Below are 13,373 nucleotides of genomic sequence, written 5' to 3'. Positions count from 1 at the left end.
TGTAAACTAGCTTGAAGACCAGGAACAACAGGCTAGTTCACCCTCTACTCTGCTACCCTACAGTCTGTCTCACGAACATCCCTTGATATTTCACTGGCCCACATTGTAAGCAATGGCTGTAATTGGATAGGCTACAGGTCTAGTAAAGGTGGGTGAGTTCCTAAATGTTAAAGTGATACCATGCTATGTGGAAATATTAAGGGGAAAAGCATTTGATTAATTAGTGTGCATACCGACTGAGTGGTGTAGCAGCAGGCACAAGGCCCTGCTTCTTGTTTTTATCAACTGTCTGTGTTTATTTTTGTGTGCCGCTGGGTTTTATATCAGCGTCCTTTAATAAAAGAGAAAAAAATCAATTGTAGCAAAAGATGCAACATGTCCCCAGGAGAACAGGCTGGGGATTTCTTTGACTGAATGTTGTGTACTGTTTTAATGTTCTGGGTGCTGGTTTTGTTCATAGTTGCCATTGGTTTTCAAGTTATCTGTGATTCCTGGAAGACTAAAGATTTTGCTTTAACACTCAGTTTGGGATATTCCCAGTAAACTGGCATCAGATTTACAGTGCACTGAGACTTATCTGGTTTTGATGTTCTTGTTAAAGGCACTGCAATGGAAAAGTGTTGTGAGTAGTAAATTGCTCAGTGTTTTTACCCTTGAGATTTCAGTGACCTCTGCCATCCATAAACTAGTATTGCCAGGCACAATCAAACAGTTACACTAATCTGAAAACAGCTTTTTACTGAGAATCCAGACTTCATAAACCACTGGTGGTTTTGTGGTGATTTACCCTCCATTTAGAGTGTTACTACTGTCCCTTCTGCAGATTGGTGGCCATACTTTAGCACTGAATTTATCAGCTTCTTACTCTGTGCAGGTGTGCTGATTATCACAAGTATTGACAAATTGGTCCCAGCCCCTGGATAAATTCATGTAGGGCTTAGCTTTCGGATTTGAGGTAAAAACTCATGACCAAGCCAGGACTCTATGGTGGTCCAGTGCAGTAAACTCAGGGAGTCTCACCCCCCCCCAAGAAAACAGAACGAAGTCGAATGCATTGAGTTCATGTCTGGGCAAAGCTGGAGAACCTTGTCTTCACTGTGAGGTGACTGGAGCATGGCTGGTGCTTACTAGTTAGGCCAAGGTTAGAAAACACTGTCTGTCTTTTTTGCCCCGACACAGATACACACACAAACAGACACAGAAGTAGTTTTATGCACGAGGAAGTTCTGCTGAGTTCAGTGCAAGCATATAAAATGGCTGTATTGGCTATTTCAGTGACAGACCTGCTAGCTGATATCACTGGACTATCCCCATCAGAGTTGTTACCATCTGGGAGAAAAAGGGATTTTGTACTTCAACTCTGAAATAAGCAGCTGTATTTTTAAAGCTCAGAGAGTTTTATTCAGATATTACCTGCTCTCTTTGCTAAAGACGGTTCTTTATGTAAAAAGGATTTGCTTTCTATGTAAACCAGGCCATACTGACTAATCACAAACATCCTGATCAAATTTTAAGGTTGTGAGTGTTGCCTCTAAAAGGTCACCAGAACTGAAATGTTCTTATGAGGACCTTGAACAAATCTGTAGGACGCACAAGAAACCAGTCATTGACACATTACCAGCTTTTAAACATGACTGCAATTACAGCTGAATTTTGAGCTGAGTATCTCAGAAGAGAAAACTGCACTTCAACACTGAGCGCGGGCATATGCTGGGGGAAGGCATTGACTTCTCCAAAATCTGCTGTGCAAGGTTTGATCATCGTTAACATCTGATGTGGTCCCGTGGTTGGCACTTTTCATGCTTTTATGCTTTGTCAGATGGCCTCTGCTATTCTATTTATGCCCTCTGTTAACTAAGTAGAGTCTGTTTTAGTGTGCCTTTTATACTTGGAAAACTGTGTTAAAATCACTTTGGCCATGACCTGGCTTTCTCATTTTGGTTTTGCTTGCATTGGTTTTCCTTCTCTTACAGTTCTCACTATTAAAGTTTGGTGTAACTTTGGTGAAGAAACAGTGTCAGGCTGTAGGCAGGGAGATTTATCATACCACAGACTAAAGCCTGTGCTCCCACACCACATTACTGCGGGGTCTCTCTGTGCTCACCCTCTGGATGCAGGTGATTAACACGTGGTCCAGGGAATTGCGCCTCTGCCTGCTCAGTAATTTGCTGGGCAGCACTGCAGTCATCCAGAGCAGCTGCCACTTAAATGGGCAGTAGATTGTTCTCTTTTTATTTAGTGTCTGCAGCTTCACATGTATCACAGTGTGATACAGCCAGAAGCACTGTATTGGTATTTGCTGCAGCTAAACATCAATTAGATGCCTCTCATGATTTGGTGCCTATGCAGTCATTTTTCAGTAGAATCACTGCTTGCTCATGAGGAGTTATTCATCTACAGATGTCAAAACCTGAGGCACGTTGAGACAAAGGGCCAGGATTAAAAGATTTTGAGACCCCAACAGATACAGATAACTGCTTGTGGAATTTTGTTGATGTCTGTGCAGGTTTGAAAGTCCCACTGGGCATCTTTCCAAATGTTTAGTCACTTGAAACGTTTTCAAACCTGGCACTCAGCGGCCATGGTGACACTGGTGTTGTTTTGGGAGAGGCGAAAAGGTGTAGCAAGAGATCACACTGTAGTTGAGCAGCAAGGCGGGAAGAGTTGTTTCCTGATGTCCTGGGCTTAAAGCACTGAATTATCCTCTCTCCCTCCCCCTCTCTCTCCCACTATGCTTCCGGGAGGCACGGATGTGCGTTTGGCTGCCTGCCTTCGCATAGGCACATAGTAAATAATTAGCATGCATAGCCAAGCTTTTTGGTCATCTGTTATTGTTGTAACTGATGATTAATTTAAGGGGTTATTGATTCCCATACCAAATCTGTACTCACTGGTGGTAGAGAAACTAATAGTCATTCACAAGATCTTTATTGACAGATCTCAGTGCAGGAATCGAATAAGTCAGTGTGGGAATGGAAATGTGTTTCCATGCAATCTGTAGGTTGGTTCGTGTCTTTCAGGTCACAAGGGGATGTAAATTGACTGAAGTTTAACTCAGTCGAAGGTCTAACTTGCTGTACCCTCTCTAAGATCCTTTTTGCCAGGTGTCCAGCAGCTTGGTGGGTGCTTTCAGGAGGGATGGGGCCATCTGAGATCACCAAGCAGCTCTCCAGAACCATCTCCCCAGTGTCCGACCTGCCAAGCACAAGGCCTGCCTTGCACAGGAGCACTGGTGGGCCTGAGTGCCTACAAATTTATGCCATGTGCCCACAGTACTCTGAGGCCTACTTCATCATGCCCTCCCTTGAAATGCCTCCTTGCCTCTACAACCTCCTAAATGCTATTTAAGCTCCTTTCCATGACCCAGAAGCTCATTTTTTCCCCTTTCCCCTTTTCTACCACAGTGCCCTGTTCAGTGCCAGGTGCTTCGCTGGAGATTTGCTCAGACTTCGTCCCCTCTGGTGGCATGGAGCAAATCAGATTGATGGCCCCTGTGCACGTGGGTTAATGTTTCTGTGGGAACTTCACTTTTGGGTCTCTGTACTCAGCACAGCTGCTGTTTTTTACAGGGGTTGCTAGAATGTCGTGCCTTGGAGACCTTCACCTTGAAGTCCAGTGTGGTTGAGATTATTCCCCTGGGTTCAGAAGTCAGTGGTGGTCACTGGCAGTGCAAGGATGGATGCCCATCACCATTGCGCATACCCTTGCTTCTGTAGGAAGGTGAGACAGAGAAATAGGGTTGTAGTGAAGATTGTTAGCATAAGTGTATCAGTAATGGAAGTTCAGACAGGGGAAACAACAAATTAGTCAGAATCTGATGCCCAGCATGGTGTCCTCCGCATTCTTCCAGAATATGATTACAAACGTGTTTTTGTTAAATAATTTCAGCAGCCTTTTGTGTGTTTACAAGCTGCTGTGTTATTGTGCTTTATAGTCCGCATCACTTTTCATTCATTTCCGCTTGCTAGAAAACAAAAAAATGTGAATTTGGTTAAGAATTAAACTATTTCCTATTGTTTCTTGTCTAAAAGCATTACCTCTTATTTTTGAACAAGGAGGGCAGCCCAGCATTTCTGAGGAGATCTTCAGCACCTAGCACAATTATGTTACTTGTGTGCTGCACACACACACACACATGAAATAGGTTGGAGTGGGTGATGTGACCCTTATTTCTGTGCTGCAGATACAAAAGCATTGTTGTTTACCATACTCAGTGAGATTAGAGACTTTTGTCTCCTGCTGCTCTGCTCCAATGCACAGATAATCACCTTTTTCCAAGAAAAATTCAATACTTTCTGATGCTTCCTGCTGTCAGAGAGCCAACAGTCTTCTGAGCACTCTCCCTTCAAAGAGCAATCGAATTTTTAGTCAGAGAGAACTCCCTTTCCCACTTGAGATGCTTTCCTTTCAGGCAGAAAGACTTTCTGGCATCTGTTTTAGGCTGCTTTGCAACACCTGGTTGCTGGTGACAATGCAGGTCTTTTCCGCCTTGTGGGAAGAAAGGTGGCATGATAGAAAGGTTGGATTTATAAAATAAATTTGAACTACTTAAGTGCCCTGCTTTAATTAAAAATAAAGTAAAATAAAGTAAAATCCTAGCCTCTTATTAATAAAAATCAGTTTTGATCTTTACTAGAGGGCAGGCTTGTGCAATGGTAACATTTCCACATCAGTGCAGCATATGAGGCTCCGACAGAGGGCAACTTTGTCACTGAAGGCTCTTTCATTTATGTTGGAAAATTGCTTCATAGTTTTCTGGCTTCCTTTCCAGTTGCTCACACATCCTAGAGTCTTTGGCAGTGCATTCTCTGCTTATTCTCTAACACTTTCTGTGATACAGACTGAATTCCTTGACTGTTCACAGCGTTGGAGTTATTAAGCATCTTTAGGGCTATTGTGAAGTATATCATCAGGGGAATCAGGACTTCAAAGTGCTCAGCAGGTGGCATGCCCTCTGCCTGGATAGCCCCCAGCCCAGGCCCAAGTGGCCTGGCCTGCAGCAGGGGGCTTGTTCTGCAGGAGCAACACGGCCTTCTGGAGGGTTTGTGTGCATGGACATGGGTTTGCCAAGCTGGGCAGGAACCAGCACATCTGTGAGTGGGCTTCTGTCCACATAGTGGATGGGCTGCCTGTGAGACCTGGAATGAGGTCCACTTCAAGGCCAAGGATGGCAACACATGGTTGGGACAGGGAGGAGAAATTCCTACCTTGAGTTCAGCTTGTCGCAGGAGAGCCACCATAAGATGTGCCAATCAAGTCCTTGAGAGGAACCTTGTTACCTGCCAAGAGGAAAAAGCTCTGAAGAGGATAGGATAACAGATGTGACAGTGGGTTTTAACTTGCAGGGCCTGTTGATTGCTACTACTTTCTCTGGGCTATGAAGTAGATCAACTGGACGAGAGGATGTCCAGACACAGTGCAGCCTCTCCTAGCAGTAATGTTTCAATGGAGACGTGAGGAACAGAAGAAAAGTACTGACATTTCCCAGTGGTGAATAGATGTGAACTATACCCCATGAGCACTTCTGCCCTGCATTCAGGTGGCACCTGTTACATGCTACTAGGGAAGAGGTAATTTGTCTGATGTAAATGCAGACGGCATTGTGCATGGCCATTTCCGCCTGGAAACCACATCTACAATCCAGGCTGATGTTAAGCCAAAAAAAAGATCTTCTTTGCAGTCTTTCTGAATAGGAAAAACTCAAGTCCGAGGGTTCTGTGCACTCCTCATATAGATCGTGAGCTCCATCCTAGGCCCTCATGATCCCAGTGACCTTTCCTGCATAGCTGTTGAGGTATTTTGTAAGTAAAGGCAGAGCACTGTGCAGGGAGCCCCATGCAGAAAGCCCTCTGGGAAAGCACACCCTGTAAATAGGGTAGGATAGGCTTATTATGAAACCCCTTCACTTAGTGACAGACCTGAAAAGGAGGGGCCAATCTGACCATGTATGTGAGACTTTTCCTTAATAGGGATGATAACCCATAGCTTTCTTGCAAGATCTTAAGGATTTTGAAACTTTTTTCAAATAAGGATCAAATCATACACATTTATCAGACACACAAACTGAAGGCTGGAGGGGCTGAGGGTTTTGTCTGGTGCCACAGATTAAGTCCTGAATCCAGGTGTTCCCAAGGCACTTTTGATCCAGTACCAGAGTCCCTTTCTGTAGGTGATGGGTGCCCTCAGCAGTAAAGGAAGAGTAGACCTTACTGCTTTACCTGATCCTTGCAGCACTGGGCAAGATGAGGCCTCTTTTTACTACTCTGCTTCTCTGCATTGCAGTGGCATCTAATAAATTACACTGGATGCTGTCTCCACCTGATTTTGCAAAATCAAACCAGAAGTACAGCAGTGACTGAGAGACTAAGTATTAAGGAAGGAAACTGGGAGGCAAGGAGGGCCACCAGGCCTTTAATATTCCTCACTAATGCCCAGCCCTTTCTCCTTTCCAGAGCACGTGCTGGGTGAGGCCAGCAGGACAACCGGCAGCATGTTCACACACCTTTGGTACTTTGTGAATGCTTTTTCTGCAAGGACATCAGTCTGGTGTGTGTACCAAAACTACATCAGGAGCTATATGGTTGCTGCCTGGGGCACCTTCGCAGCAACCACACCTTGGCACCTTGGATATGCTGTGCGGAGGGATAATGATAAGGCTTACCCCTGCAGGTGCATTGCTCCAGGTATGATGGTGCAGAGAACAGCAGTGGTTCTTCTCACTCTGGTCCTGCCCTGCACCCAGGCCAGTGCTCACCACTAGCACTTGTATTGGAGTGACTTAACTCAGGCACATTTTCGTAGGGTGCCATGAGAACTAAGTCTCATGTGGTGATGACTGAAATATATTTCCTCTTTTGAAAGGCTGGCAAGCATGCTTGAAAGCATTTCATTGGGTTATCTAACTGCATTTTGTTTTTATTGTCTCAATATGATGACATATTTAGGAGTTCTCAATGGATTATTTTTCTTCCATCAACTTATTTGGTTTCCCTTTGTACCCATGTAAACTTCTGTCATTCACATCCTGTGGCAAACAGTTCAGCTGTGTTAAAAGAAAACATGCTTGGGATTGGTCTGAACCTGCCAACTAGCTTCACCTGGTGTCCCAGATCCCAGAATAAACCCACACAGTCAACACCGGGCCACCAGTAACCAGAGGGGTTCTGACAAATCTGGGAGATTTTTAGAGGAGTGACAAAACTGATCAGGAGAGGTGGAAGCACAGGTAGATGAGTTCAAATTAAAAACGATGCACAGCCTAGCTAAGGAATGACTAACAAATGTGTGGTTTGTGAGACATGCAGCTCTTTGATGAGTACGAACACCCTCCCACTCTCCCAAGCACAAGAGAGGAATTTTTAGCCTGACATGCAGGGATGTAACAAGGGCTAATGGTGTGACAGTCAGGCTGAATGTAAGGTAAAATATCCTGACAGTGAGATGTATTTTGCTGTGGAGCAGTCTCCCGAGGGAAAGGACAGGAGCCCAACTGCTTGGTCCCTTTTAAAGCTAGACTGGACAAAGTATTAAAAAAAGGTAGTCCAGAGAACAATCTTTAATTGGCAGAAAGATGTACTGGTGATCTAATAGGTGCCTTCCTTTTCAAATTCCTATGGTATGATGTTCTCTATAACGAGTTTTGACTGTTTTAAGCTCAGAGGGTAAAATGGAGATAAAACTGAAAAAGGAAAAAAAAAGAAAAGAAAAGAAAAAAGATTAACAAGAACTAAGAAAAAAACTGGAGGTTTATTTAATAGTAAGAAAAAGTGACAGATTGAGTGTTCCTTAGGCCAGTGGTGCTATTCAAAAATAGCATTGCAAATGGGGAAGGGAAAGTTGTTACATGGGTAATAATTACAGTAGTGACTTATTTTGTTAGAGCTGCTGTAGTCCAGAAAGATCCAAAAACGCGTTTCAGGTTGGGTGTGTGCACGTGTACATTCATGTAATGCAAGAATTGTTTCAGCTGAATCTAAAATGTACTGACCACTGGACTGAAACAGACCATTTTAGTGGCAAACAGCAACCCAGTGCGGCAGTTTAGTGTGGAATATGATGAGTAACTTCTATAACTGAAACTATACAAGAATTGGTTTCATTTGGAAGAATTTCATTAACTGATAAAATATGTACGCATGGGTTTCTTTTGCAACTGCCTTTCCCCATGTCTCTGCTTTCAAGGTAGGAGATTCTGGCAATATTGATTTGGCTTCACTGGTTGCTTTGGGGTAAGAAGGGAGAAGTTTGATGAACTAGCATGACCCAGAACAGAGCCACTTTGGACTGGCTTCAAGGACAGGCACGAAGTCACTCTTGCTGGTCATGTCATTGCTGGTTCTCTTGGCCCACATCACCCTCACACTCACCTCTTGGTGACTTTTCAGAGTGTTTCTTACAGAAGCTTTATTTTTCAGACTGTTGGCCCTAGATATTTGGTTCATGTCATAACATCTTTCTGTGGGCCTGATGCCTGGATGAAACTGCCATAGGCAAAGGCTGCCTCTTTGTGTAGTTTTTATCTCAAGACTTGTGAGTCCTGACTTCCATTCTCTGAATTGCTGGAGGACAGGGGGACTCTCATTTAGCGTAGCAAAGCCCCACTGGAAAAGAAAAGTCTGAAAATGTGAAATAGTAGCATCTGTGTATGGAACTAGAAAAGGCAATTTGGAAAAACTGAATGTATTATTAGCTGTTTTTTAATATTGTCATTTTAAAGTGAAATGTGTTGGTTGTCATTCATATGGAGGACATCGACTATTTTCTTATTTTTTGTTTTCTTAAATAAGCATTCACAAATCAGAGTTAAAAGAAAGAAAATTGCCAGAATACAGATGTTAGCATAGTTCTGTTTGGTTATTCTGCCTGAATTTAGACTTTCTTGGAAGACAGCCTTGAGGAGTCATTTGACTTGAAAGAGGAAGGAGATGAGCTAGGTGACAACTTGCGCATTGAACACGTCATCCTTCTGAAGCCACATGCTCACCGTGGAACTGACTCACATGACATTAAAAATTATTTGATCTCATTTACATTATCTGTTTAATTTGTTTAATGTAATATTTGTTAACTTCACAATTAGTCAAACACTATTAATTAGTTAATGAAGATGGCAAATGTTACTGTATAAAGTGATTGATTACTGAGCAGCTGAGGTACTATATAGTTTGACTACCTCTGGTTTTTACATATCACTAGACAGATTTATCCAATATTCAAGATTTTTATGCAATAGTCACTACAGATTTAGCTACTTGGGGTATTATCTAGTCATACGTAAATCAGTCAATTTTTTCCTCTGAATATTTTTATTCTTATTATTCACAGAAGTTGGTTGGATGTAGAGTTTTCACTTTTATCCACCAGAAATTTTAGCATTTCAACAGAACAAAATACCCATTCAAGCCTGAGACAAAATTCTGCCACTCTCATACTTTCCAAATATCAGAGCTTAAAAGTATTTATTTAAAAAATAAAGTGACAGTCTTTTTTTCTCTTTTTTTTTTTTCCAGGTGGATGAAGTATTCAGAGATGTTAGAGGACTAGCTGCGTTCTTATGTGCTGGTGAGAAGTCAACAGCTTGAAAACCACCAGTAGGCTGAAAGCCTCTAAAAGACCACTTCATGGTCTGGAGTTCTCAGGACTTGCAGGTTCTTAGTGTTACAACAGCTGACAAAATGGCTGTGCCAACATCTTCCACCACGTGACCTGCTGAAAGTGCAAGGTTCCCCTGAAATGGCTCAAAAAGTCTATGTCCAAAATCTTTCAAGTAGTCCTAGGACTTAGACTGTATATTAGTATTTGACTTTCAATCAGACACGTGTTCCTACACTTTTTTTGTGAATAGAACTTATATTCCTTCTTCACTTACGCATCTTTGCAATCTTACCTTTCTTAATAACATGATCAAGAAACTCTCAGACCGGGGGTTGTTCATCAGCTGCTGTTACATGATATAGCATTTAGTCTGGTTATACTGTCTTGTTTGGGGAGAAGACTGTCCTCTGGCAAGAGGCTGTGTAGATCCCTTACCTCTGTTTGCTTGGTGGCTGCTGGTATGAGGAGGCTGGAAAGGGGGGGAAGGGGCCTCATCTGGAATCTAGCAGCAAAATCACAGCACAGGTGAGTCAGAGATTATTGTTTCCTATTTAAATGTTGAATTCATATTAGGTAAAAGGAGAGATGTGGTTACAAAAGCCAAGCAGAGGACAGACCCTGCTTGGTCAAGGGGGTCTAAGTACCACAATAAATGATGTGATCTACTGAAATGGGAGTTGGGGGCTGTTCTTTTTATTTCCTGCAATGGCATTGGCCAGTGAGACCATGAAGAGGTCACTTTCCCTCAGTTTGCCAGTCTGTAAAATGGGAATGATGATGCCAGTTTTCCTGTGCCACATGCTTTGAGACCTCTAAAGGTAACACACTGCACAAGCCTGCTTTGTTAGCATGGACATTTCAAGAGACAATGTTTGCATTTGCATCACAGTACATCGCGATCATGTAGGGATTATGGTATCTGGTGTAGCACAGTGAGAAGGGCTACTCAGGAAGCAGGTCCCTGAACTTCAGCTGGTCGCCATGGTGACTGAACAGCTTAGCACTGCAAGAAGAGAGAAAAAGCGATATATTGTGCTGGGATAACTTATGGCATCAAGGCTGCACGTTGAAGTACCTCTGGTTGTCTGGCTCTGGTCTTCCTGGACACTTTGCTGAGCTCTGGGATTTCCTCTCCCTGAGTCTTCTTCTCCAGCTCACCTATGATGAACAGCTATGGGCCAGAAAATGAAAACATGACGGTGAGAGAACCACAGGGTAGCTTTCCCTCGGCTTTTTGTTGATATGGTGGGCGGGAGGGGATTCTGCATCTCTGAAGCCCTTTTGCAAGGGCTTGGTGTTGAAAGCTGGTGAATACCATCTGCTGTGTTCAGTCAGTGTTTCTTCACCTTTAGCCAGGCCCTTACAGACGTGTTGGGCTGCGCAAAGCTGAAATTGGGTGTCTCTGTGCTGAGGGAGGGCTGAGAAGAGCAGTGCTTCAGCTGCTGAGGGCCTGTTCAAACATGCAGCATTAACCAAGGGAGACCATGCTGGAACCAGCTCAGCTTCTCCATGGGGCCCTGGTGGGTGTGTGGGCTGAGGCACCGCAGCACGAACGTTATGTTCATGATGAAATGTGGGCAATTTTTGCTGGTTTGGGGATTGTCTGCAATCTGTCACCAGGAGTGGGTTGTCTGGGCAGTGGCAGTGGTTGGTCATTCAGCTCCATGTCCAGATGGGCATGTGAGGCCTTCTCTTTGGTGGTCCAGGTATGTGATGGGGATCTCCAAGGGCTTACACTGAATGGTCTGCTGGCATCGATGGAGCTGGTGAGAGGCAGGTGCTAAAAACTGTTTTGAGAGAAGTTGGAAGGCATAAAGAAAGGCCACTTTGGAGATGGGGAGTGGGCCAAGTGGTTGAAGATTGGAGGAAGGCACCAACTTAAATTAAGTACTATGAATGTCCTTGCTCTCTGTTGTTTCTATTTTGTAGTTTGGAATGAAAATGAGTGAGAACTTTCTGCTCTGCTGCTGAAGAATCCCATGCTAATGAATGTGGTTGCGGGATGGAGGCCACAGATTTTATAAAGGAGGTGGACACACTTGGTGGTGACAGTAAGGCTGAGCTTCTGAAGATGGGAGGAAGAAAACATGGGTCTAAGAAATCTCTTTAAAAACTAGGGAAAGCATAAGGAAACTTAACAACAAGATAAAATGGCAATTGCATATAAGCCCATGCAGGCACTCACTCTCTTGCTCTCTCTCTAACACCCACGCACTCGAGTACATTGTTCAGTCCAAAATAGTAGGGAAAATACATTATAGCCTTTATTGTCAGGAGTAATTTCTCTTCACATGTCACTACCAGCAAATTCTCAGAGCAGGTGGATACACTGCACAAAACTCATCCATATGCTTTTTTTTTTGCCTTTTTTTTTCCTAAACCTGAACAAAGCAAAGCAAAAAAAGCCCCTGTGAACTGTTAAGTTGAAGAGCTAGATGCTGACAGCTCTTGGATGGATGAAGGCTGAACACAACTATTTGTATGCTAGTAACGCAACGTGAGGCAGCGGGATGATTGTGTGGGGAACCAGAGCTCACTTTACCCACAGGAATGGCTTCTAGTCCATGTCCCTTTTCCTCTGGATATATCAGGGAACCTGGCTCAGCCCCAGTGTGCGTTTCCCTCATGAAATGCTTTGCAAGCTGGGGAATTTCCAACCCCTCGTGTTTAGCCTACGAGGAGCATGGCTGAAAATAACCTGCTGGCTGCTCTTTCTTGGAGGTAAGATGCCATACAAGATTGACATGTTCAGGTTGTACGGGCTGCACAGCAATTTTACACAGCAGGGTGAAGAGTGGTGGCTTCTGGCTGATTTAAACTTGTACCATCCTGCTGCAGTGCTGGCAATAGCATTAATACTCAGCTCAGAAAAGCTGAACTTGGGGTATCTGCGGGTGGGGAGACTGGGACATCGTATGCTCTCTAAAGGTTGGTGTAGTCCACTTGGATTACATGAGTAAAAGCTTGGTCCCACACTAAGCATGCTTGGCCACCACCTCTCCTGAAATAACCTCTTAATATAGGTGTGAAGATTCACAATGCAGCTGGCAGGCAATTTGGGGGTTTTGTCCTGTCTTTAAACAACACTGCAAACATCCCCACTGAGCACTGACATTGGGCATTCTGGCTTTGACTGGTGGTTGCTTTGCTCCATGAGGCTCACCATCCCAGCACACTTGGATCAAGGATCCCACCAGCTCATTTAAAAATGAAGATGGTTCATCACAGTTATGTCCCATGTGGAGAGGAAAAGCATCCCTGGACTCTCTTGTGAATTAATCTGTTCTGTGTATTCAGTCCTGGCTAAAAGTCAGGAGCCTATTTTATGCAAGAGGAGATTATTACAATTCCTGATAAGGAACAGAATATGAATTAGCAGATTTTTTTATTTTTGTTTTTCAAGAGGCAAAATAATACTCGTGATTCCCTCCCTGCACTTCCAGTTTTTCCTTCTTGCTGCCTGAATCTACTGAGTCTGAATTGAAAATATGTGGGGAAAAAAGTATATGTATTTTTAATGGTGCTTGGAAGAAAATGGATTCTCAGAGTTTCTATCTTTAAATGTGTCAACATAAATGACATCCTAGCAAGTCTTGCAGGTTGCATGGCATAGGCAAATAACAACTATTTATTGCATTGGCTACGCAATTTTTTACCGAGGTATTTCTGTTACATGCGGAATAGATGGAACAAATTTTCCTTGTACATGTATACAGTGCCTGTCAAGCGATGCATGCACTTGCATTAGTGCTCATTTGTGCCAAGATTTCTCATCCCAG

General features: G+C 43.5%; 1 protein-coding gene across 1 annotated transcript in view; it reads left to right on the top strand.

Moving 5' to 3' along the window:
• Positions 1 to 9,663, top strand: part of FARS2 (phenylalanyl-tRNA synthetase 2, mitochondrial) — a 258,563-nt gene extending 248,900 nt beyond the window's left edge. Inside the window, exon 10 of the mRNA XM_050708627.1 lies at positions 9,510 to 9,663. Within this exon, the coding sequence (XP_050564584.1) occupies positions 9,510 to 9,543 (34 nt within the window). The 3' untranslated portion in view covers positions 9,544 to 9,663. The remainder of the gene's footprint in view (positions 1 to 9,509) is intronic.
• Positions 9,664 to 13,373: the final 3,710 nt, after the last annotated feature.

Source organism: Cygnus atratus, chromosome 2, assembly GCF_013377495.2.
Source record: "Cygnus atratus isolate AKBS03 ecotype Queensland, Australia chromosome 2, CAtr_DNAZoo_HiC_assembly, whole genome shotgun sequence".
Lineage (NCBI taxonomy): Eukaryota > Metazoa > Chordata > Aves > Anseriformes > Anatidae > Cygnus > Cygnus atratus.
Note: the sequence above shows the minus strand (reverse complement) of the source record. Positions and strands in the feature narration are given on the sequence as shown.